Source organism: Lissotriton helveticus, chromosome 5_1 (assembly GCF_964261635.1).
Source record: "Lissotriton helveticus chromosome 5_1, aLisHel1.1, whole genome shotgun sequence".
NCBI lineage: Eukaryota > Metazoa > Chordata > Amphibia > Caudata > Salamandridae > Lissotriton > Lissotriton helveticus.
The window spans coordinates 1,099,742,790-1,099,766,429 of NC_136065.1; the positions used below are offsets into that span (position 1 = coordinate 1,099,742,790).

A 23,640-nucleotide genomic window follows, 5' to 3' on the forward strand; every position below is an offset into this window, starting at 1 on the left:
ATCTATGTGTGCATGTTTGCCCATATTTAAATGGACATTAAACAGGTATGAAAGCTATTTCGGTCATCGTTTTCTTAACATATCAGAGCCAGACTAGCCATAACAGAAGAGGTGAAAGAATTGACCCATGGGTTTCGCAGACAAAACACACATTTTTTTCTTTTGGACCTCTGTTTTTTTTACCTCTGCAGTTTTACAAGCCCCTTGCGCCTCTTACGCCCCTGTTGCGTCACTTTTGTGACGCAGCGGTGGCACAAAAGAGGCACCATGCTGCGGGGTATTTACAATGTGACGCATCTGGGAAATGCGTCACGTTGTAAAGCCCTGCGCCAGAAGTAGGCGTTACAGCGCGGGGGGGGGGGGGGGGGGTGTGTCACCTTCCGGCGCAGGAACACCTACTAAAAGTGGCTGAGTGAAATCTACAAGATTTCACTCAGTCCCTTTTAAGCCCATGCTGTGTCAAAACCCTGCGCCTGCTTGAATCAGGCGTAAGGAGTGATGCAGCATTTGAATGATAGGGCGCCCCGGAGCCTTGCTGGAGCTGCGTCACGCTTGCGACGCAACTCCAGCAATGTGCCGCCTTTACGTCACAGATGCGTCACGCATCTGTCCGTTTTTGCCCGATAGTGCGCCGCATTGTAAATGCGGCGCACCATGGTGGCAAAGCCCTGACACACAATAACTGGCGCATCCCTGCTGATATGCAGGAATGCACCAGTTATTGTAAATCTGCACCGAGTATTTGTTAATATCTGCAAATCAAAATAAGTGTCTAATATAAATATCTCACTGGCGGCAGTAGCCGGCTGCCTCTCCTGTCTTCAGGCCATGAAACTGTATCTTGAGTGTCACTGACGTTCAACGCAGCCTTTGAACATTCAAACCCTTCTATTACCTGTATGAGAGTTTGTTGGCTCATATATCGGGCCACAGCTTGGATTGGACAAGGCTGCAATGGTGGTTCATCTCATTTACCTTGTGGTGTTTTAATGCTTATGGGAAATATCTTGTTGCTTACTAATTTTAGTTACCATTTGTCGAGAAAGAACTTTATAAATTAGTGAATCCCCGAATTCTAGTTCAATTGACTTAGCCCACTCCCTGCATTACAAAGGTCACATTCCTTGCAAAGTATTCACACTTTTTTACCCCCTTTAGGGCCACCCCACCTCCACATTTTCTTAGTCTGCTTAAAGACCTGACTCATTATTCTTTGCAATATATGTTGTCCGCTTGAAGTCCTGACTCATTATTCTTTGCAATAAATGTTGTCAGCTCTATTATATATGGCTCTCACCGCCACTATTGTGAATTCCAGGAGCTGCTGGCACGCATATGTACTGGTGGGACGGACGGGCAACTCAGTGCGTGCATGCAGGCAAGACAAGTGACAAAAAATAAAAAATAAAGTCACTTACCTTGCCTGCGAAGCTGGTCCCAGGATGCTTGTTTCCAGTCTAGGGAAGACATGACCTGACAGTTCGGTCTTGACTGTCCCCATGAGGCACAGGGTAAAGACTGATTTGCATATTGCTGTTTTTCGAACTATGGTGGCAAAGTGAGCTAAAGAACGATGATAGATTTAACCCAGATCTGTGACTGGGGGTGAGCGTCTGACCCGTTTTAGCGCTCCATACATCATCTCCTTGTTTGCTTTGTTTGCCCTAAGTTGGCAGAGTATGCCCAGATGTGGGTCCCTTGCTCACTTTACCACTGGATTCAAGCTAGCCTGGCTGATGAGGGCTGTTAGCCCAAAACCAGTCCCAGGATGCTTGTTTCCAATCCAGCGAAGACATGGCTTGGCAGTTTGGGCTGGACTGATCCCATGAGGCACAGGGTCAAGACTGATTTGCATATAGCTGTGTCTGAACTGGGGTGGCGAAGTGAGCTAAAGAATGATGATGGATTCAACCCAGATCTGTGACTGGGGAGGGTCTGAAAAGTTTCAGCACTCCAGTCCATCATCTCTTTGTGTTTGCTTTGAGCTACTCATAATGACAGCCAAAGAGGGCTCAGCTTCTCTACATGTAATGTTCTTATAATTATTCTCTTTCAAGATCCTTCCTCGTTGACTGAATCACACTTTTTTGACTTAGCTTGTTTCTATAAAGAGAGACCTCATACTACTCACGTGGATAAACAGCATGTCGTGAGATTGCTTTTTAAACTCATTTGCACACCTAAACCAACCTAGCTGAACAGGCAAATTCATTTTCATGGAGAAAACACAATCAAGATTCACAGACTCGGGACTGACTGGATTGTAATATCACAATCGGGATATATGAATACAGAAATTCTGCAGTATGATAAAATGTCTACATTCACAAGTTAGCGGTTAGCCATGCATTACTTGGGAGCAGTACTTAATTTGTAACAAAATAAGTACCAGGGCTCTTGCCAGGAGGCCACTGCATCATGCACCACACATTGCCCCTGCCAGCGCTGTCAATGACACTATCAACACAACTACCAACCATCACATTCCACCATGTGTGACAATTCAGAGTACTCTAGGCCACACAAAGCTAAAAGAATGGCTTGGGCTGCAGGTATTAGTCTTTTTTTAATGTATCTTGAATTAATAAACAACTGTTGTTGTGCTCATATCTAAACTAGACAGAGTGCGCCACCATGTGCCAGACTGTCCTAAGTGGCAATGTCAACAATTAAGTGCCGGTGCTGAGAACTGGAAACTACCAGCTCAATTTAAGTACTGCTTGGGGGGTCCTAACTGAAAATGGAGGTCAGTATCCTGAACCTGTTTGTGGGTATTATTATGTGATCAAGGATCATTTCACCTCATTGTGGTCTTTACCTGCAGACTTTGAGGTCTAAAGTGACCCAGTTCAGAGTGTCTGCTGTACAACCACACCTTTGTATAGCATTTATCATACTACTGTACCTCCAAATATAATGCTACCACTCACAATTTGTAAAGTGCACCTGAAAAATGTAATAGCCTCTATGCTCGCACAATGCAATGTTACCATACATCCTTTCTTAAATGTCCCCAAGTTTATGTTTAGAAAGTATTAATTTTATTTGTTTTCACTTAAGGCTGGACAATAATGTAATTTCATATGCTAAATTGAAATAAAATATCAACGTATATTTACGTATTACTGAATTGTATTTATTTATTTAGAGTTTTCTTCATTGCAACCATGGCCTAATCCTGGGTGTCAGAGCACTTTACAATTCAACAGCAATCAGTTTAATTCACAATTTACAACTTTTCAAATATTAAACATATTATGTCTTACTAGGAGTCCACTTGGGTTATAGTAGTACATGTCATGACATATTTGTATTTAAAGTGTAAAATCATTCCTAAAGAAAAATGTGGAGTCTGAACTGGATACACAGTTACAAGACCAGACCAATAACCATGTGGCTTTGTAAAGGTACCTTCATTAGCCATCGTCCTGGAAACTTGCGAATGCACTTGGTTATCCAAATAGGGCTGATTGTGGTCCATAAGTGAAACCCGATGAAAGCCCACTGACTTGAGCTATGCCCGTCGTCATTGGTCTGATGATAGCAGTACAATCCTCCTGTTTATCTTCACCTATTAGCATATCTGAAAGTATTAGATACAGGAATGACTAAATGTCTCAATGAAGCTGAGAGAGGACCATAGTTATTTAGGGGAGGAATTTACTCATGAGAAAGGATTTTGCCTCATTTTTTAATTGTGAGATAGAGGTGAGTCCTCTAATATTCGATGGAAGGGCGTTCCAAATTATTGGTGCAGCCCCTGAGAATGCTCTATCATAAGTTTGTGTTGTCTTAATCTTATGTTGTGTTGTGAAATGTGTAGTTGTCAGCTGTTGCCTAATTCAAGGTCAGATTGTTGAGGCCTCTGGTCCCACAAGCGAATCTCCAGGTGAGGATCTGGTTCTCCTCTACCAGTGGTCAAAGTAGGCAGGGTCTGAGGGGCTTGATGTGCCCATACTTCTTTAATTGAAGAAAATCAGTTCCCCTACTTTTTGTGAAAACACAACCGTCCCAGGATGTGTATTTCCTACAGTTGAAATGCTTCAGCTGAGGTGTAAGGCTTGGAGTCTCCTGTGCTGTGAACCCGAGGAAAGGGCAGACAGCTAAACAAGCCATCTTGCCAGGGTGCCTGCTTGCCTGAAAGAAATGTAAATATGCACAACTGGTTAATCTGCAATTGTAAAGGATGCTTGGAACCAGTTCTGGCTTTAATGGATGGAATCACTTTAGGCTTCTTGATGACTCAGCTGTATTCTTTTTCAGTGATATTGTAAGGGAGTTACCAGCTGAGCTGGGAAGAGTGCGCTTTTAAAGGACTGTTATAAAAAAATGTACTATGTACAGTCTGGGCATTACTAAATTCTATATTTTGGTAGCCCTTTTCTCCTCAAACCTTTTTGTATATTTTGTAGCAGCTTTTCTTATACACTGTATAATTGTGTAGCTTTAAAATAATGACTTACTTATTCACAGTGCTTTCTGTCCCAGCGGGGGACCTCCTAGCACTAAACATACATTGTTCTCCACTGCACCAACCAGGATTCGGCTCTCTGAGACGCAGAACTCTCTAGCGCATTAACTAATAGAGGTTTCATAATTTGCAACAGTGCATTTCCCACCGATAAACTAAACTTGCTTTTATTTACCAATTAAGCTGTGCCTTATTTATATGTAGTTACCTGAAGATAAAAAAACGAAAAAAGTTACAGAATGTTTGTTTTTTAGCGATGCCTTTGACCCCGCCCCCATGCTCACTTGCACCACCCCCATTGCTCACAGCATGCAGTTCGTATACTTTTTAGGTCGAGCTTATGCAGTGCTTGCGTTGTTAGGCGATCTGTTTTCTGTACTTTGTGGGGTCTGACTCCTCCAAACTTTGGTTTTGCTCTTGTGTGTGACCTTTAAAAATCGTAGCCCGCAAATGGCTAACAGTGGGTGCATGTCCCACCTTTTCTCGCAAATTCACTCCAATGGAGTACTGCTGCTGGAGCTAGCAGGGACGTGCCTGTGAATAGGTGGCATGCATGTGATGGAAGCAGAGGTGGCAGTCGCCCCTCATATGTTTATGTTTATTTTTCTTGCAAAGCGCACGAATACCGAAGTGTCTTGGCGCTCAAAAGTGTTAGGAGTAGGAATACAGTGAGAAGGTTTGTAACCGATATAGATGTAAAAAAACAGGTTTTCAAATTCTTCCTGAAAATCTGGAGATTTGGTTGACATCTCAAGGATATTGGTAGTTTCATATATATTTATATGTGTGCTTAGTGCAAGCTGTGCAGGCTCAGACGATTAAAGAGGTGTATGTAATGGAGTAATGTACCTACCAACCACTGTTAAATTTCTGTTTTAGAAAAAAGTAAGTTTGCTCAGCAGGTCGGGACTAAGGAACAATATGTGGAAAATACTCAAATTAGCCCCTTCCATTAGTCGAATTGTGCAATCTCTTTCTCCATCCATTCTCTTTCCTTCTCTTCTCTTTCTCTTCTCCCGCTCTTGTTGTTTTCTCTACATTCCTCCCCCTTCTCGTTCTCTCTTGAAGCCTCCCCTGCCTGCTGCAGCTAATCTCAGGCAAAGTCTAGGCCCTGTTCACAAAAATCCGTTTGGAAGACCTTATGTTTTTGAAAGCTTATTTTACAGAATCTAACAACACATTAAATTAAACTGAAAACAGTAAACACGTGCTCCAGAAAGCCAGAAATTAGTGATGACAACAGAAATGAGCAATGGCACAACAGTCAGCCAATATTTTACTAGTAGAAAGCATCATTGTTTTTCCAAATGGTGCCACCCCCCCCCCCCACCCATCCCCCCAAAAAAATGCAAGCAGGGGAATGTGGTAGTAATGCTGCTTTGGTATACGTTTTTGCTGAGACAGACCACATTGTATGGTATTAGTGGGTTAAGGTTTTTGCTGCAGACAGCTGTGTAGTCTGCTGGTTTGCCAGTATGAATTATCACAACATAACTTAACACCCCACCAAGTTCCATGTAATCAGGAGTTTGTTTAAACAGTTAAAAAATTCAGCTAACAGGCCTTTGCATGCTGGGACTTGTAGTTTCTTTCCCCATTGTAACTAGGGAGGGGTTTGTAGGAGAGTAGGGCCTGCTTCTGTAGTAGGGGATCTCTGTGTATAGTCATAATCTAGTGAATAGTCCCGCCCATGTGCGTGGACCCCGGAGCAATCAAAAATAATCTCTTACAGTGTCAAAAAATGCAGAAAATGCATAGACACTTAAGAGAGAATTTAAAGACAGATAATGCAGCCAAAAAGGCTACACTGTCCAGTACTTCAACTAGAAATTCCACCATAAAATCCACAAAACAGCAAAGCCTGTACAGATTTCCCTTGCTTAACAGCAAAATCCCTCAGGAATGATAGAGAGAAGAACCTGGACAGACAAGCCCCATAGGCTGCCATTATGTGGCTTAATTAGGATACTGTGCCTTTAAGGAACCTTCCAGAACCTTCTCTCAGTATCCCAGAATGCATAGCAGGTCCAACTTAGCCTCAGTTCTTTTTTCCGGCTCCTGCAAGCAGGACCCTGGAGCATTGAGCTCTCCCTTTTCAAGGGTTTTTGTTAGTGTTTTACACTAATTTCGATTTTTGGTACTTTTAAAGTACTTTGGTGACTTTCTTTCTGTGTTTCTGCACTCTTTTTTGTCCATAATGCCTGCATTATTCGACAAATGCCCTGAGTGCTCAAGAAAGAAGGCCAGGTCAGACTCCCATGAGGTCTGTATTCTCTGCCTTCCCTCTTCCCACATTCCTGAGGAGTGTGTGATCTGCAGAAGCTTCTCTGGAAGGACCCTGAAGGAGAGGAAGAAGATCAGGCTTCAGGGACTTGAGGAGAGAAAGTTGAAGGCACGAGGTGGGTCAGGAGGGGCTCCTTCTACCCATGCTGAGGCCTCTGGGGGGCTCCCCAGGGGCAGGAAGACCAGCCCTCGCCCAAGATCTCCGTCTGGGTCAGTTGCGCTGACCACGACGTCGAGGGGACGGTCAACGGCCAGTTCCAGGTCTCCCCAGGGCTCTGGGTCGAGAAAACGTCGCCCGTCGACGTCGAGGAACGTGTTCCGGCCGCCGTCGAAGCCGGTGTCGATATCCTCGTCGTCGCTGTCGGCGTCGAGTGGTCGACATCGGAGGGCCCGGCGTCGGCGCTCGCCGTCGAGGCGACACCGCCGTTCGCCGCCGAGGACATCGTCGTCGAGGGGATCCTCGTCGTCGAGGTCGCCGTCGAGACGGAAGGCGTCTCCGGCGCCGAAGAGGTCGACGTCGAAGCATTCCAAAAGACCGACGTCGAGACGGTCAAGGAGATCGACGTCGAGAAGGTCAGAGAGGTCGACGTCGAGAAGGTCCAAAGGGTCGACGTCGAAGCGATCCAAGAAGTCGACGTCGAGGCCGGCGAAGAGGTCGAGGTCGCCGTCGAGGCACCATCGCCCGTCGTCGAGGTTTCGTGGCTCGTCGATCTGGTCGGGGTCGACGTCGAGACGGAGACACGGTTCGAGAAGTGTGATTCGGTCGACGCCGAAGGACCGTTCGACGTCGAGGGGACATCGGTCGTCGTCTGGGCACCGGTCTTCAACGTCTGGAGGTCCTAAGGACAGGCCCAGGACTGTGGGGGGCTCCCCACGCTCCGGAAGAGATGGTGGCTCGCCGGGAACGGCGCATTCCGGGGTGGATACTCCGATGAAGCCTTCTACACCTCCTTCGCGGCCTGCTGTGCCGAAGGGTCCGCCTCCGAAGGCCCCTACCCCACCTCCGAAGCCGGCTCCGCAGACCCCGCGTCCGGTTGCTCCTCCACCCCCGGTCCCACCGAGGGCGGTGTCGATGCCTAAGTTTCCGACGCCTCCGAAGAAGACTCCTAAGAAGCCTAGGACTCCTGACCCTGGGAGGCCGAAGGAGCGTCCGAGGCCCAAGAGGTCGAGGTCTCGCTCGGGGAGACGGGACAGATCAAGGAGTGGCCATGGATCTTCCTCACGATCCAGGCGTCATCACAAGAGACGTCGGTCCAGGTCACGTTCTCCATCTGGGACCCGTTCCTACTCGCCCACGCTGTCCGATTCGCCGGAGACTAGGGTGTCTCCGATAGACGATATAAGCACATTTCAGGAGGTTCTCCTGCGTGGAGCGGCGAAGTTGGGCATTGAGGTTGAAGCACCTACGGCTTCTACCTCGGTGATATTTGAGACATTACACAAAAGGCACTTGTCTCGCCCTCTGTTACCTCTGGTGCCGGGGCTCCTTGAGCCCGCCGAACAGCTATTCCTGACGCCGGCAACGGTGAAGTCTGTACCTTCCAGGATCCTAAAAAAGTACAGGGCTCCGGACTCAGACCCAGCCTTCTTGAGGAAGGACCCGGTACCGGATTCGGTCATCGTGACTGCTGCACGGAAGCTTCATGCCACCTCCCCTGCGTCCACGGTGCCTCCGGACAAGGAGAGCCGTTGGATCGATTCTGCTGGTCGTAAGGCGTGTGGGACATCCGCCTCGTCCATGAAGGCCGCCAGTGACTCGGCTTTGCTGGGACGTTACGACCGGTCCCTGTGGGACTCGATGGAGCAGTTCGCAGACCTTGTCCCTCGAGACCGCAAGGAGGACTTTGTGGAGATCGTCCAGGAGGGGATGCTGGTCTCTAATCAGGCCATCGGCGCCGCAGCGGACATATCATTGCTGTCCGCGCACGGATATTGCCACGGGATTCACCAGAGACGCCACGCTTGGCTCAGGTTGACGTCATTGAAACCGGAAGCACAGCAACGCGTGGCGAATCTCCCGTTTTCCGGAGATACCCTCTTCGGGAAACACGCGGATGATGAGATGGCCAGGATGAAGGCCGAAGCGGAGACCCTGACGGCAGTGGGCTTGGAGAAGCCCAAGGAAAAGAACCCCTTCCGACAGTACCAACGTCGGTTTGGGTCGCAGGGTCGTGGAAGGGGGCAGTCTGCTGGACAACATCAACAGCAGCAGCAGCAGCAGCAGTACAGGCGGCCCTTCCAGAAGCGACAGGGTGGTAGAGGTCGTCAACAGTCCTCTACCGCGACCAAGGGCCCGGCCGGGTCCCGTCCCTGAGCTGTTACTTCCCCCTCGTCCGTTACCCGCTCCGGTGGGGGGAAGCGTTCAATTTTTTCTGGCAGAGTGGAGAAAAATTACTCAGGACAAGTGGGTGCTGAATATTGTTTGCAATGGATACAGTCTACGTTTCACCAGCCCTCCTCCATCGATTCCTCCCGTCAGCTCGCAGTATCAACTGCGCGAGCTTCAGACGGAGGCGGACGTTCTGCTAAGGAAAAGGGCGATCGAAGACGTACCTCTGTCTCAAAGAGGAAGAGGTCTGTACTCTCGGTTCTTTCTTGTCCGCAAGAAGGACAGAAACGAGTTCAGGCCCATTCTGGATTTGCGGCAGGCAAACAAGTGGATTCGCAGAGAAAAGTTTCGCATGCTGTCGTTGCATCAGATCTACCCTCAGCTGCAACGAGGAGACTGGATGTGTGCCATAGATCTACAGGACGCATACTTCCACGTGCCCATTGCATGCAAACACAGGAAATTTCTGCGCTTTCAAGTCGGCACCAATCATTATCAATACACGGTGCTACCCTTCGGACTGAAGTCTGCACCCAGGACATTCTCAAAATGTATGGCAGTGGTAGCGGCACACCTGAGGAAGAACAAGGTGTTTGTCTACCCGTACCTGGACGATTGGTTGATCAAAGCCTCCTCCTTCTCGGAAGCTCAAGCACACTTCCAGAAGACGTGCGTTCTCTTGAACAAGCTGGGGTTGCACATCAACATGTCCAAGTCGGTCCCGACTCCGGTACAGTGCATCCAGTACTGGGGGCCTCCATCAATACGCTGTCAGCAAGCGTGTCTCCTTCGGAAGAGCGACGTTTATCACTCGTTCGGAAGGCTCAGGCTCTCGTGAAAACTCCGTCTACGACTGTGAGGACGGTGTCTTCTCTACTGGGATCGATGGCCTCTTGCATCTTTCTCACTCCTCACGCACGGCTACAGATGAGACCTCTGCAGGAGTGCTTGGAGGATCAGTGGGACCAGAGGAGAGGTTCTTGGGACGACAGGATACGACTGTCTCTACATGCTCTTCAGTCTCTAAAGTGGTGGTGCTCGAAGGAGAATCTCCTCAGAGGCGTTCCCTTCCACAAGGACATTCCCACACAGACCATCGTGACGGATGCGTCTCTCCAAGGTTGGGGGGCGCATTCCGGAGACCTGCAAATTCAAGGGACGTGGTCCCCGACGGAGTCCACGTACCACATCAATTTCCTGGAACTGAGAGCTGTTCACTTGGCACTGAAGGCCTTTCATCCGTCCTTTCAGACCAACTCTCTGCTTGTTCAGACGGACAACACGACAACGATGTATTACCTCAACAAGCAGGGGGGCTCGAGATCGCGCACTCTGTCGCAGGAGGCGCAGGCGATCTGGCACTGGCTTCTGGCTCGAGGACTGTCGATAACGGCCACCCATCTGCCAGGTGTGCAGAATGTTCAGGCAGACGAACTGAGCAGAATCGTGCAGGAAAACCACGAATGGGTCATAAACGACGAAGTACTAGGAGAAGTCTTCGCAAGGTGGGGAACTCCAGACGTAGATCTGTTTGCCACCGCCGAAAACAGCAAATGCCGAGGCTTCGCCTCCAGGTACTACCAGCCAGGGACGCTGGGGAACGCGTTATGGATCAACTGGTCGAACAGCTTTCTGTACGCTTTTCCACCAATTCCCCTGATTCCGGCGGTTCTCATCAAGCTGTCTCAATCCAGGGCGAGAATGATTCTGATTGCCCCGGAATGGCCCAGACAGTGGTGGTTCACGGACCTGCTTCACCGATCTCTCCTTCCTCACATGAAGCTGCCGTGCAGGCCGGACCTTCTCACGAAGTTCGGGAGGCGGATGGTGCACCCCAACCTCTCGTCTTTGAGTTTGGCGGCATGGCTCCTGAAATAGTGCAATATGGCCATCTGAATCTCCCAGAGGATTGTATGGGCATACTGAAGGAGGCTAAGCGACCTTCCACTAGGACTTCCTATGCTTACAAGTGGAAGAGGTTTTGCATCTGGTGCAAGTCTAAGAACTATGACCCTACGTCATGCAAGGAAGATGTCATCCTTCCATATCTGCTTCATCTGGCGCAGTCGGGCCTTAATGTCCATTCCATTAAGGTTCATCTGGCTGCTTTGACTGCCTACAGGAAAGGCCCTTCACAGACTTCCTTTTTCCAGATCCCTGTGATCAAAGATTTTTTGGAAGGCTTGAAGAAAGTGTTCCCTCCTGTCAGGCTTCCTTCGCCTTCATGGGACTTGAATGTGGTGCTGTCCAGATTGATGAAGGAGCCTTTTGAACCCATTCATAAGGCTTCGTTGCAGCACCTGTCCTGGAAGGCGGCGTTCCTCGTGGCCATTACATCGGCCCGCAGGGTGAGTGAGATTCAGGCATTGTGTTGCCAAGAACCTTATACTGTATTTCATAATGCTAAAGTTGTTATGCGTACTCACCCTAAGTTTCTTCCCAAGGTTGTTTCTGATTTTCATATCAATCAGACTATCACTTTGCCTACGTTCTTTCAGACTCCTTCATCTCCGGCGGAAAGGTCTTTACATTCCCTGGATGTGCGGAGGGTGCTGAAGTTTTATCTTGATAAGACTAAAGATATTCGTAGGTCAGACCAATTGTTCATCAATTATGGCTCAGTCAGGACGGGTCTTGCTACCTCTAAACAGTCCATCTCTAGGTGGATTGTGTCCTGCATTCAGTTGTGTTACTGCAAAGCTAATAAGACCTTAGGGGGCAAACCTAAGGCTCATTCCACCAGGGGCAAGGCTGCTACGACAGCTATGCTCCGTAATGTTCCCATTGCAGAGATCTGCAAGGCGGCCACTTGGAAGTCGGTCCATACCTTTGCTAAGCATTACTGCCTGGACACTGATGCCAGGGCAGACGCTCAGGTTGGGCAGGCTTCGCTGCGGAATCTGTTCGCACAGTAGTGGCGTTATTTTATTCTCCACCGCCGCTTGGTGTGGGGATGGGCTTGCCATTCTATTCACTAGATTATGACTATACACAGAGATCCCCTACTACAGAAGGAGTAGTTTCTGTCCTGTAACTCCAGTTCTGTAGTAGGGGTATCTCTGTTATAGTCATAAGCGCCCTCCCGCCTCCCCGGTGGAGTGTTGTTCATGATCATAATGCTACAGGTCTGGCGTTTTCTGCGCCTTCAAAAAGAACTGAGGCTAAGTTGGACCTGCTATGCATTCTGGGATACTGAGAGAAGGTTCTGGAAGGTTCCTTAAAGGCACAGTATCCTAATTAAGCCACATAATGGCAGCCTATGGGGCTTGTCTGTCCAGGTTCTTCTCTCTATCATTCCTGAGGGATTTTGCTGTTAAGCAAGGGAAATCTGTACAGGCTTTGCTGTTTTGTGGATTTTATGGTGGAATTTCTAGTTGAAGTACTGGACAGTGTAGCCTTTTTGGCTGCATTATCTGTCTTTAAATTCTCTCTTAAGTGTCTATGCATTTTCTGCATTTTTTGACACTGTAAGAGATTATTTTTGATTGCTCCGGGGTCCACGCACATGGGCGGGACTATTCACTAGATTATGACTATAACAGAGATACCCCTACTACAGAACTGGAGTTACAGGACAGAAACTACTCCTTCCTATGGTCACCCCCACTTTTTGCTGTGATTTTCTGGTTTGTCGACTTTAATGTGGCTGTGGGCCTGCTACCCAGACCCACAGCCCAGCTGTTCTCTCTCTAAATTGATACCATGTACTTTAGGTACATACCTTTGTGAGCCCCTGTATAGTGTACCATAGGTACCCAGGGCATAGGTGCATCCAAGGCCTACCAGGGGCTGCAGCATGTATTATGCCACCCCTGGCTGGCCCTCCAAACTGACACAACAGGCTGATCACTCAGCTTGGGTAAGGTGGTATAATCACCCCTTACTTAGATATAGTATACCTATATCTACCTATATATAGACACATATGCACCTATAAGTCACTCCTATGGTAGGCCTCGACAATCCTGGAGGCAGAGTGCTTGGTTTTAGGTGAGAGGGTGCCCTAGCTAGCATGAGCTGAGCCCCTCTGCAGCTTTCAGAACCCTCTCCTTATAGCTGTTCTATGATATAGCCATACCATATACTCTTAAGTGCATTATAATCCTCGTGGTTAATGCTAACTTTGATTTGGCTTTATCAAAACGTGTCGTGTAAGGTGTCAAACACTTTGGAATACTATCCCCACCCCCACCAATAGAGGAGGCGGGGATAGCATTCCACCCTTCTAGAGGGAAAAGACATGTTAGTTACTGCTTTACCCGGTTAAAGTTAAACAGAGCCCCAGCATCACAAAATGGGTGCTGCTGCCACAGACACAAGTCTGACCTCCTGCTGCTGGACGAAACTCTGGCAGGGGAGGCCTGGACAATAGGTTTCCTGTCCAGGGAGGTGCCAGCACCTCCCCAGACAGGCAGATGTGTATTGGGAGGGGGGGTGGCTGCATCAGCAGAATCTTTTTGAGACACTGCCTGGGGCACACAAGGTGCTCCATGCATAGCCCGGTTCAAACCAGTTGCTGGGGCACTCCAGCCCCAGCTCTGGCGCGCAACTGGACAAAGAGAAAGGGGTGTAACCACCCCCTTCTCAGGTTCACCCATAGGAGGGACCTAGGCAGGTAATCCAGCCCCTTAGCTTAGGATAAGTATAGGAGCTGTGTCCCCAGGATTTTAGATTATCCTGGAAAGAAACTTTGATACAGAACTCTTGGACCTTCGACATTCTATTCTGACTAGAAGACGGAAGACATCTCCCTTGTGGTCAAGGAGTGACCACCCTGTGCAAACAGGCACCACCAGTAACTTGCCAGTCTGCTTTGTCGACGCTCCCGCTGGAACCTAAAGACTCAGCAACACAGGAACTGGACTCTCAGACTTCTCCAAATCCGACCCACATCCACAGCAAAGCTGAGACCCGTGGCGGACACGAGAGATGTGGGACCGGACACCCTGGACATCCTGCATTTTGCTAACAGCTCAACTACCGAGGTACGCTCACAGTTGTACATTGGTGTACGAGAAGCCCAAGACCCAAGAGCCACTTGTACCGAAGCTCAGCCCTCCACACTCTGCTTGGGGCCCGCTCTTGCATTTCAGCTTGACGTGTCTTCCCGGTTCCTTGCCCGTTGGCTAGTGAGCCCCCTGAAGACTTTTCTTTCAAACTAAACTGCTTTCCTGGTAGCTCCAGGCTTGCTCCTGCTTCCCTTCAAAGGAGAAGCGCCACAGACCTTGCTAGTCTGTAACAAAGCCAATCTTGACATCCTGCATGGGTTGCGGTTGCTAAGGCTTGTTGAGTCCAATCCGGATACCAACACCGCAGTCAACTAGAAAAATCATGGGACAGCTTGAATCCAGCATCTGGTCATCGTCAATGCCTCCCGGTCCTCGTGGCTGAAGAGACAAACTCACCTTCAAGCACCCGACATCGCCTGGTTCCTTCCTGGTCACTGGCTAGTGATCCAGACTCTGTCCCCTCTGCTTTCAGGTTCTTCGCATCACCGATCCACTCTTGGATCCATCCAGACACTTTTTCTCTGGTCTCCTGCAGCACTTCTTTGCAGCTCTCCATAGAAAAGGACGACGAAACCCGACACCAAAAGACACCTATGCCCCCGGCTTCCCTGGGTGAGGTAACACAAGTACTCCGGTGCTCCCATGGGTCTTGACTCTCGAAGTGTCCTAGACTAAAGGGGTTTTATCGTAGTCCATCCGGAAGTGTCCTTAAACAGTAACTTTGTAACTTCTTTGTTTCCCACTATAAGTCAATGGTAACTCGTGACTGTGTTTAGACACTGCACGCGTCTCCTGTGGGCCTCCTACTTCCTAACCTTTGGTTGCTTAGTGTAGTCCCAGCGATTCTACAGGCCCAAGGCCTGCTGTCTAACTCTCACATGGTTCTTATACCACTTCTTTAGTATATGGTTTGTGAGGCCCCTAGGGCATAACTGTATTTGTGCAACTTATCGTATGCTAATAGAGTAACTTGTGATGTACTTTTACCTCTGACCTCATAAAGAGTGCAGAGGGGTTGTGTTTAGAATAAATACATATATATTTGATATATACCTTGTGTGGTGTCCTTTCATTTGATATTCAAGGGATTATAATTGGTAAAACAGCTTGCTTCACATGCTCTCTGAAGTCTTCACCTAAGACTGCTGGTCCAAGCTACCACTAGGATATCTTGTCTATAAGGTTGACTTTACAACCACCATTAATAAGGGTCATTTAGACTGGTGCAAGGTGCCCACTAGAATAGTGGACATCATATGCCAGGCTAACCTCTCACAGGGTTGTGGTCTACATTGGATAAACTGGAGCCTGAAGAGCTGAACGTTTACCCTGGATTCAATTGTCCACTTGGAAATTGTATGAATATGTAGCAAAGCACTTTTATATCAGTTCCCTCAAATTCTTAACTTGTGTAATGTAAATAAGCAAAAACAAGTTGTACACATGTCTACCCTCCTTCCCATCACACCTTAGTTTCACAACATTATAGACTGCACAAAATGCCTAATTGAGAAAGAAGTAAAGTTTTACAAAATCACATGACTCTCTCCGTGGTGCAACTGAATTGATGCAAGTGGATCAGCAAGTGGATCCGTTTTTCAGAAATGTTATACCTTTTATGCGTTCTATAGATATATACCTATACCGTGAAACATATTATTTGTTTCTGCTACTATTTCTTAAAAGGACAATGGCAGCCATGCTGTGCAATTGCACATTCTCTTTTTTTAATGAAAATGGCTTTGTGAATGACAACAATAGTAAGAGTATAGCTCTTCAATCCCTGGTGGCGCAGCACCTAGGATAACGTACTGCATGGTTGAACACTTATGAGGTCCCACTGCGAGACCTATTGGTTCTGCCAGTGCTTGTTTTCAATGCACTTCAACCACTGTCCTCTACCTATGAATTTGAGGCTTTTCCTGGTCTGTTCTATGTTATTTCTACTGACGACCTTTGCTCTTTACAATAATAACCCACTCTGCTTTGTCATTCCTGTCGACCACAAGAAATACACACATTCCCCGGCGAACCTCAAATCTGCCTTCTATGAAGTAGTCGTGCCCACTGAGACATAGATGGGTTTGGGCATTGGACTGCACCAAATTAAATGAACTATAGAAATTCTTTTTTATTCTCAGTTTGAGCTTTCCTTGCACAATTTAACAAATATATATACACCAGTATTTGCAGTTTAATGTGAACTACATAAAACAAGAGTTGACATGTCGACAGCCTATACTTTTTAAAGTACTCTCATACATTTCCAAAGTGAGTAAAAGCACATCCAGGGTGATATCGGTGCAATATGTGGCAATGCCATAACGTAAATAAGACTAGTCGGCGGTAACGACCTTAACAAGAAGGACACTTTACCTTGGCGCAAAGTCTTTGCAGACGCAGCCATCCCCCTCAAATGTTGCAAATGCGCCTGTAAGGCTTATCCTGTGCACTGCGCGTCCGTAAGATGTGCAGTTTCTGAAGCAATTGGGATATCGTCCAGCTACGTCGCACTGGCAGTTACCTTCTAACTTTCACGACAGAAACCCGGAAGAGCTCTGCTCTGAAGTCTGAGGCTGCAGTTCCCTGAAGACAATGTCTGGTGTAAACTGCTGGGCCTCCTTCAGCCACACTCTATTAATCAACTAAGCATACACACAAAACACACCCCTGCCAGCCCTCTACGGTTAAAGAGCAAACACTTCAGAAATTGCTGACTCACTGAGAAGCTTCAGAATTTATAAAAGTAAATCTCCTTTTAGGGGGAACTTTAATTATTATATATCATTTGAACATTCCGAAATTATATATGTATTTGTGTTTTGGACATAACAAGCGTCGTGTTGTTTTGCTTTAAGTTGGATTTTCAAATATTTCTTTTTTTAAAGTATTTATGCATTATAGAAAATAGCGTTTTTTTCTCACTTAAATGAATATCTGGAGACAGACAAGGTCGGTCATCATTCATTCTTTCTTCCCACGTTTTCCTGATAACTCTTCTCCCATAGGTCAGTGCTAATGGAAGTCCTTGGATAAGTCCCAGACTTCAGAGCAATGAAAAGAAAGTGAACTTTTTTTGGAAGATCAAGGAAGGAGAGGAGTGACAACATACGAGTTTTTGGGATCCTTAGCAAGACTTATTTTGGGCCCCCTGTTTGAAACGGACTTGAGATGTATTATGTATTTTCAGCTAATACAAACCAGTGATGCACAAAATAGTAAATCGTTGCATTGCGGGACATTTGTAATCACCAAAATAAATCTCCCTTCGCAGCTGGAATTCTCTCAGCAATAGCGAAAATCCAACCACTGTGCCAAGGATGTTTGTCATTCCATTGTTTGAAACCGGGTACTCTTCTTCCCTGCCTTTTTTCCTCGTCTCCTCTTTCTAGGTCTACATTTCTCAGACTAAGAAGTGACCTACAGCCTTTGGTCAGTTAGAGAACCGGAAAGGCAGGAAACACGAGAAGGACATGGGGTAAAGAGATTTGTATAGTAAGAGAAGAATTAGTAGAGGGAGAAGTGTGATAGAGGGATATGTATTGTACAGAGAAATGTAAGACAACGAGAGAAAGGCGAGGTAGCCAGAAAGAGAGAGAGGTAGAGAGAGAAGTACGAAAGAAAGGCTAGTTTCAATAGAGACGGAGGTACAAAGAAAGGAGAGAGAAGGTAATGATAAAGAAAAAGGTGCTGAGATAGTGAGAGGTTGTGTTGCAGAGACATGGAGACAGCAGTAGGTATATGTAGAAGCAGTCTTGAAGATTTAACCGATTGAGTCAGAAGTGATGAAGTGAAGTAAAAAGAGAGACATGAGACAGTAGAGATGAATAGGGGAAGGGAGATAGATTTGCGAGAGAGGAGACAGGCGTAGGCAGAGGATTACATAGGGAAATGTGGTAGAGAAGGGTGTACATTTAGTGATGGGTAAGGGAGATATATGAAGTACAAAAAGATAAACAGGGAATAAAAAGAAGTGTGAAGTAGAGAAAGTTGGTATAGAAAGTGGGAAGTGGCAGAGAGGAACCATGGAAGACAGTGAAGGGTAAGGAGAAGTTAGAAGGAGGTGATAGAGAAGTCTGAGAGACATTAAAGAGAGGTGAGGTCAAGTGGACGGATGATAACAAGAAGCAGGTGAGGTAGAGAAAGACTTGGAGAGAGAAAGGTAGAGAGGTGTGAGTTAGGGATAGTTATAGACATGGTGAGAGACAGTGGAAGGTAACAGAAGGGAAAGAGTTCAGATAAAGAAAGAAATGGACGAGGGTTAGCTAGATGAGGAACAGAGAATGGAAATGCAGGGAAATAAGTGTGAGGGTGAGATAGAGAAGTGAGGTAGAGCAGACACGTTTTAAGGCATGGCAAAGTGGGTAATTGCCCAGGACCCCAACTTCTTACGCCCCACCTAGGAAAGTGAACCTTCTCTCTATTAGACCTCTGTCAGATCTAATTTCTATTTAAACCCCTCTCTGCCTTTCATCTATCTCTGACTGTCTCTCTACCTAATGTCATATTAAGGGTATTTGGCGTCTCAGAAATACATATTTCAACATTTTGATCCACCACTCAAATTAACTTCATATTTCACTATACTAATTCACCACTAATCCTTTATTGGTTCTGGAGTAGCGTGCTACCTGCCAAAAAAGCGCTTCGGTGCCCCATCAAGGGTGGCAAGCGCCATATAAATGCCAACCTTTTCCCCTCTTCTATCCCTCTGCTATCCTTCTCAATCCAAATACCTGACTAACATATCTACCAATCAAATTACTTTAATATTTCACTATACGTATTGACCGCTGAATCTTTATGGGTTCCGGAGTAGCGTGCTACACGCCGAAAAAGTGCTTCAACATCCGATCAGGGATAGCAAGCGCTATATAAATGCAAAAGTTTTCCCCTCTTCTATCCCTCTAATTTCCTTCTCAAACCAAATAACTGACTTTCTACCACTCAAATTACTTTCATATTTCACTATAGAGTGCTACTTGGCAAAAAAAAGTGCTTCAACACCTTGTCAGCTGTAATTATCACTATATAAATGCATTTACAATACAATACAATCCTGTTAAAGTAAAAAATAATTTAAGTAAAATTTGGCATCACACAGGCCTGAATTAGAAGTGAATGGGAAATAAAATCCAAATTTGTTTCATACCGGCCCCCACCAAAATATGTCTTGCACGAGACCCCCAAAATCCTTACGATGACACTGAACTAGAGAAAGAGTTTAGCAAGAGAGAGGAAAAGGTGATGCAGCAAGAAAATTGAGGTAGAGTGGAAACAGAATAAAAAAGGCACACCTTTTGTTACAGCGTGTACATAGTAGGTTTTGTTCTGCTGAGTGTAATTTTGTAAAAGGTAAAAAGGACAGTTTGAGCCCCTTTTGTGTCATATCTGCTAATATTTGTAAAAAGTAAATACACAATATGTGTTACAGTTGCGGGGCAGTCTCCAGCGGATGGACATTCAGTTGTTCTCATCAGTGGACACTCCATGAAGACCCTTACTACTCAAACAAACGGGTCATTTCACTTCCCCAGAGCCCGCATTCCTATGCATATATGTATTAGTCCCTTGGGACTTGTGACAATGCAGCTTTTAGAAGGAATGAGATTACCACAGGTCCTGAAAACGTGTCCACTGAAACACAATAACTGCATTCCATCACACTCATGTTTCTCTTACAAATGCGAAAGGTGGTGCGTTTACAGGATTTAAGATACCACCTCCAAAACAAATCTTAAAGAAATCACCTACAGAAACTATGAGGCTTTAGTTTAAAAATAATTGTTGAAAAAGTCTTCATAGTACAGTATCATTTTAAACAATGTTAGATACAAAATAAATATATATATTTTGTGCCATCGACGTGCCATCAATTTTTCTGCCCATAATAACATGCTAATCTCTATGATCAAAATCTGTCTGGAGCAAAATTATTTTCTTTTTAACAATCAAGTGTACCAGCAGACCAGAGTGGTGGCTATGGGGGCCTGTTTCTCCCCCAGCCTAGCGTGCTTGCACATGGGTTGGTGGGAGGAACAGGTCCTCATGGGACAACATCGGGCTACTATGCAGAATCATGTCCCATTGTACTTAAAGTACATTGATGATCTCTTTCTGATCTGGCAGGGATCATTACATGAGGCACACACTTTTGTGGAACAACTTAATAATGACTTAAATCTTAAATTTACATCCACAATCAATGCATCGAAAGTAAACTTTCTTGACATAGAAGTGTATGTAGAGTCGGGGGGGGTTGGCAATCAGGTTACACAGAAAGCCGACAGCTGGCAATACTATTCTGCATGCTGTCAGCCAGCACCCTCACCACTTGATACGCAGTATCCCCTTCGGGGAGATGCCGCGCATCAAAAGAATCTGTAGTACAGAAGCTGAGTGCTCTAAAGCTCAGGAGGCAAGCAAACAACGGTTTCTAGCTAGGGGATACTCAGAAGCTATTATACAAAAAGCAATTAATCGCTCTAGGAGTATAACCAGAGCGCAGGCCCTCACACCCAAAGTAACCCCAAACACACCATATACTACAACCACACTTGACTCACCAAGAATTATTGTCACCTTCAATCGACAACAAAGGGAGATCCGGAAAATCTTCTCCCGTAACTGGAACCTGGTGACAGGGGATCCTGTCATTGGGGGTCTTGTGGGTAGAAAACCTAAACTCTCATACAGAAAATCTACTTCTAGGGCAGACAGACTGGTTAAAAACTATCTGGAACAGCCAATATCGGAGACCTTTATGGCTCTGAGAAAAGGCTTTAAGAAGTGCCCTAATTGTAAAGCTTGTAAATATGGGTGCCACAAGACACAATACCAGATACCTTTTAAAGATGCACCTGTAAAAATCACAAAACAACTGACCTGCAAAACAGAATTCGCAGTTTATGTGTTGCAGTGCCCTTGTGAGCTCCGGTATGTAGGGAGTACCCGACTGCCGGCTCACAAGCGTATATTGCAACACATAAGAGCCATTACTACTAAGGATCAATCGTATCCGGTAGCACGGCATTTCGAGAGTACCCATGATAGCAATCCAAAATATCTACAATATTACATCATAGATTGTCTGATGCCTTTGAAACGGGGTGGCAACAGAGATGCTCTTTTACGGGTCCTAGAAACCCGCTACATATTAGAGCTAGATAGCCGAACCCCGGGGGTCTCAACGCTAGCGAGGACCTATATACATGCCTGTGAACTTTCTTGTATATTGACAATAGTGGTTCCTCGCCATCACGGGCAACTCTCACATTAGACATAGGATGCCATCTGCTTATATCCTGATACAGTGTTATGGCCATTTTATTGTTACTATTCTGTCAGTGGATTTCGTTTTATGAAACAATCATTAAATGGAGGGGCTCCTCCATTGGTTTGTTAAGAAATTTTACTAGCACTTTGCACTTTTTCATGATTTGCACTATGTATCTACAGCTGCTCCTTGTCACAATAGGTATATGTATATAAATAGAAAGTTAGCACATGTACTTTGATACTATCCCACTTGGGAAGTATTTGCACATGTTTCTAAACCTGGAAACTTGAGGTCTTGAATGAAATCTCTTGGATATATTTTTTAATGATGTTTTGCATATATATATATATTTATTTATTTATATATGGATTCATACACATCACGATATTTTGCACATATTTATTATGATATATGAATTGTGTATTGGTTAAATAACATGACTCACTATACTGTTGATGTTATGGAGAATTGCGAAAAAAGATTTGTTGAAGTCTTTCTTTGGTTTCCATGGTTAAAGCTTATGAAGGCTGTGGACGGTACTAATTAGTCCGCCCTTGATGTTTATTATAAATACCTTACCTGTGACATTGCATTTACATCATGTGATCAAGACTGTGGACACAGTCGAAACGCGTCATGGCGGGCATGCTGAGCACTAAAAGGCACGAATAAAGCATTTTTGTTTTTGGCACCAGAATTGGGTTCTACTCTTCGTCATTTATCCTGATTGACAAACGAATTGGGGGCGCCGTCGGCGTCTGATGAGTTCTGATTCATATATATATATATATATATATCTATATATATATATATATATATATACATATACATATATATGTATATATACATATTTCCCATGGGCTGATTGATGTGATTATGAAGTGATAGACATATGGTTGCCTGCCAGAGAGGTATATTTGTGAACTGCCTCGACAGAAAAAAACGCCAGGCTCTCGTTGAAACTTTTAACCATGGTATAATCTATCCCCAATGTTAAGTACAGTTATAGAATGGTAGTGGTGACTCTAATGGATTTGTATGACGCCAGAACCAGAGAAGACGTAACTGACTAATAACATAAAGACAAGAACCTTAAATCTCACCAGCGCTAATTCATATGTTCATCCTTCTGAGGCTGTTATTGCATGTAGCTTTACATTGAGGCTGTTATTGCATGTAGCTTTACATTGGGGATTGTGGTATTTCATGTCAGTGTATACCTCATCATTTGTCATGAAGAGCCCTTTTGGCGCTGACAAGGCCACGGTGATAGCAAAAACAATTTAACAGATGTTGCCCGACCCTGCTGCCATGCCCATCTTTTTTCAGGAGCCGTCCAGCCTGATAGGAAGCTTAGTGCCACTAGTGAGCTTTGCCACGTCCTTTTTGCATCATGACCAGCACACCACACCCCACATATGGACTATGTCACACTACAGCAGTCACCAAGCGTAGGCAGTGAATCACTCACATAGTTCTGCGGCAGTGCTTTGGCTAAAAGGCACAGGCTGTTGACCTTGGCAGGTAGGTATATGAACTGCAAAGAATTGTGCATGCCCAGCCATTCCATCCCTAACCCTCTTGCTGTCTGGCAGTGGATGGCAATAAGAAGATGAGCCTGTTCTTCAATACACATTTTTATTAGAGTGGAACCTTTGACCATGATAGTAGACATCAAAATAAAACTCCCCCACTTTGAACAATATCCTGAGTTCAATTGCATGAGCAATCAAAGAAACTCACAGCGGACCTTTTAAGGTTTCTTTCTTTGCTTCTGCTTTCTATTTTCTCTCACAATATCGCTCTTATTTTCTCCCTCGTTTATCCTTCCTTCCACCGGCGTAGCTAGGGGGGTGGGGGGGGGGGGGGGGGCGGTCCGCCCCAGGCGGCACTATTTTGGGGGTGGCCGGGCGGCGCCTCAGCAGTACACAAGAGTAATTATTATTGGCAGCCAAACAAAGTCCGTTGCGCAGCATAATTAAGCCTTGGTGGTGGGCCAATGTGTGAATGCTACTGCATTGCACGCACCACCAGCAGCTTATTTTCAAAGTGCATCTTCATGTTTGGGTCCCGGGCCGTCAATCTGGTAGCGCGCGAAAGCGCTACCAATGACGGCCCTGCAAACGTTTATCATGCAGCAGAGCCCGCCTATGGCAGACTTGTAAACTGTCCTGTTTTTAACGCAATGTGCGCACCAACGTACCTGGTGACGTACATGAATGCATCCAGTGACCTACACCTCAACAGGCCACCACAAGCTGTTCACACG

General features: G+C 46.0%; 1 protein-coding gene across 2 annotated transcripts in view; it reads right to left on the reverse strand.

Annotated features, from left to right (window-relative positions):
• The window catches only part of LOC144755156 (glutathione S-transferase omega-1-like), a 320,432-nt gene that overhangs the window by 122,700 nt on the left and 174,092 nt on the right, over positions 1–23,640 (reverse strand). Inside the window, exon 1 of one of the 2 annotated variants that reach the window (XM_078643736.1) lies at positions 16,469–16,704. The exons of the other annotated variant lie outside the window; for it this stretch is intronic. Within the exon in view, the coding sequence (XP_078499862.1) occupies positions 16,469–16,499 (31 nt within the window). The 5' untranslated portion in view covers positions 16,500–16,704. Of the gene's footprint in view, positions 1–16,468; positions 16,705–23,640 lie in introns of those variants that run through there. 2 annotated transcript variants of the gene reach the window in all.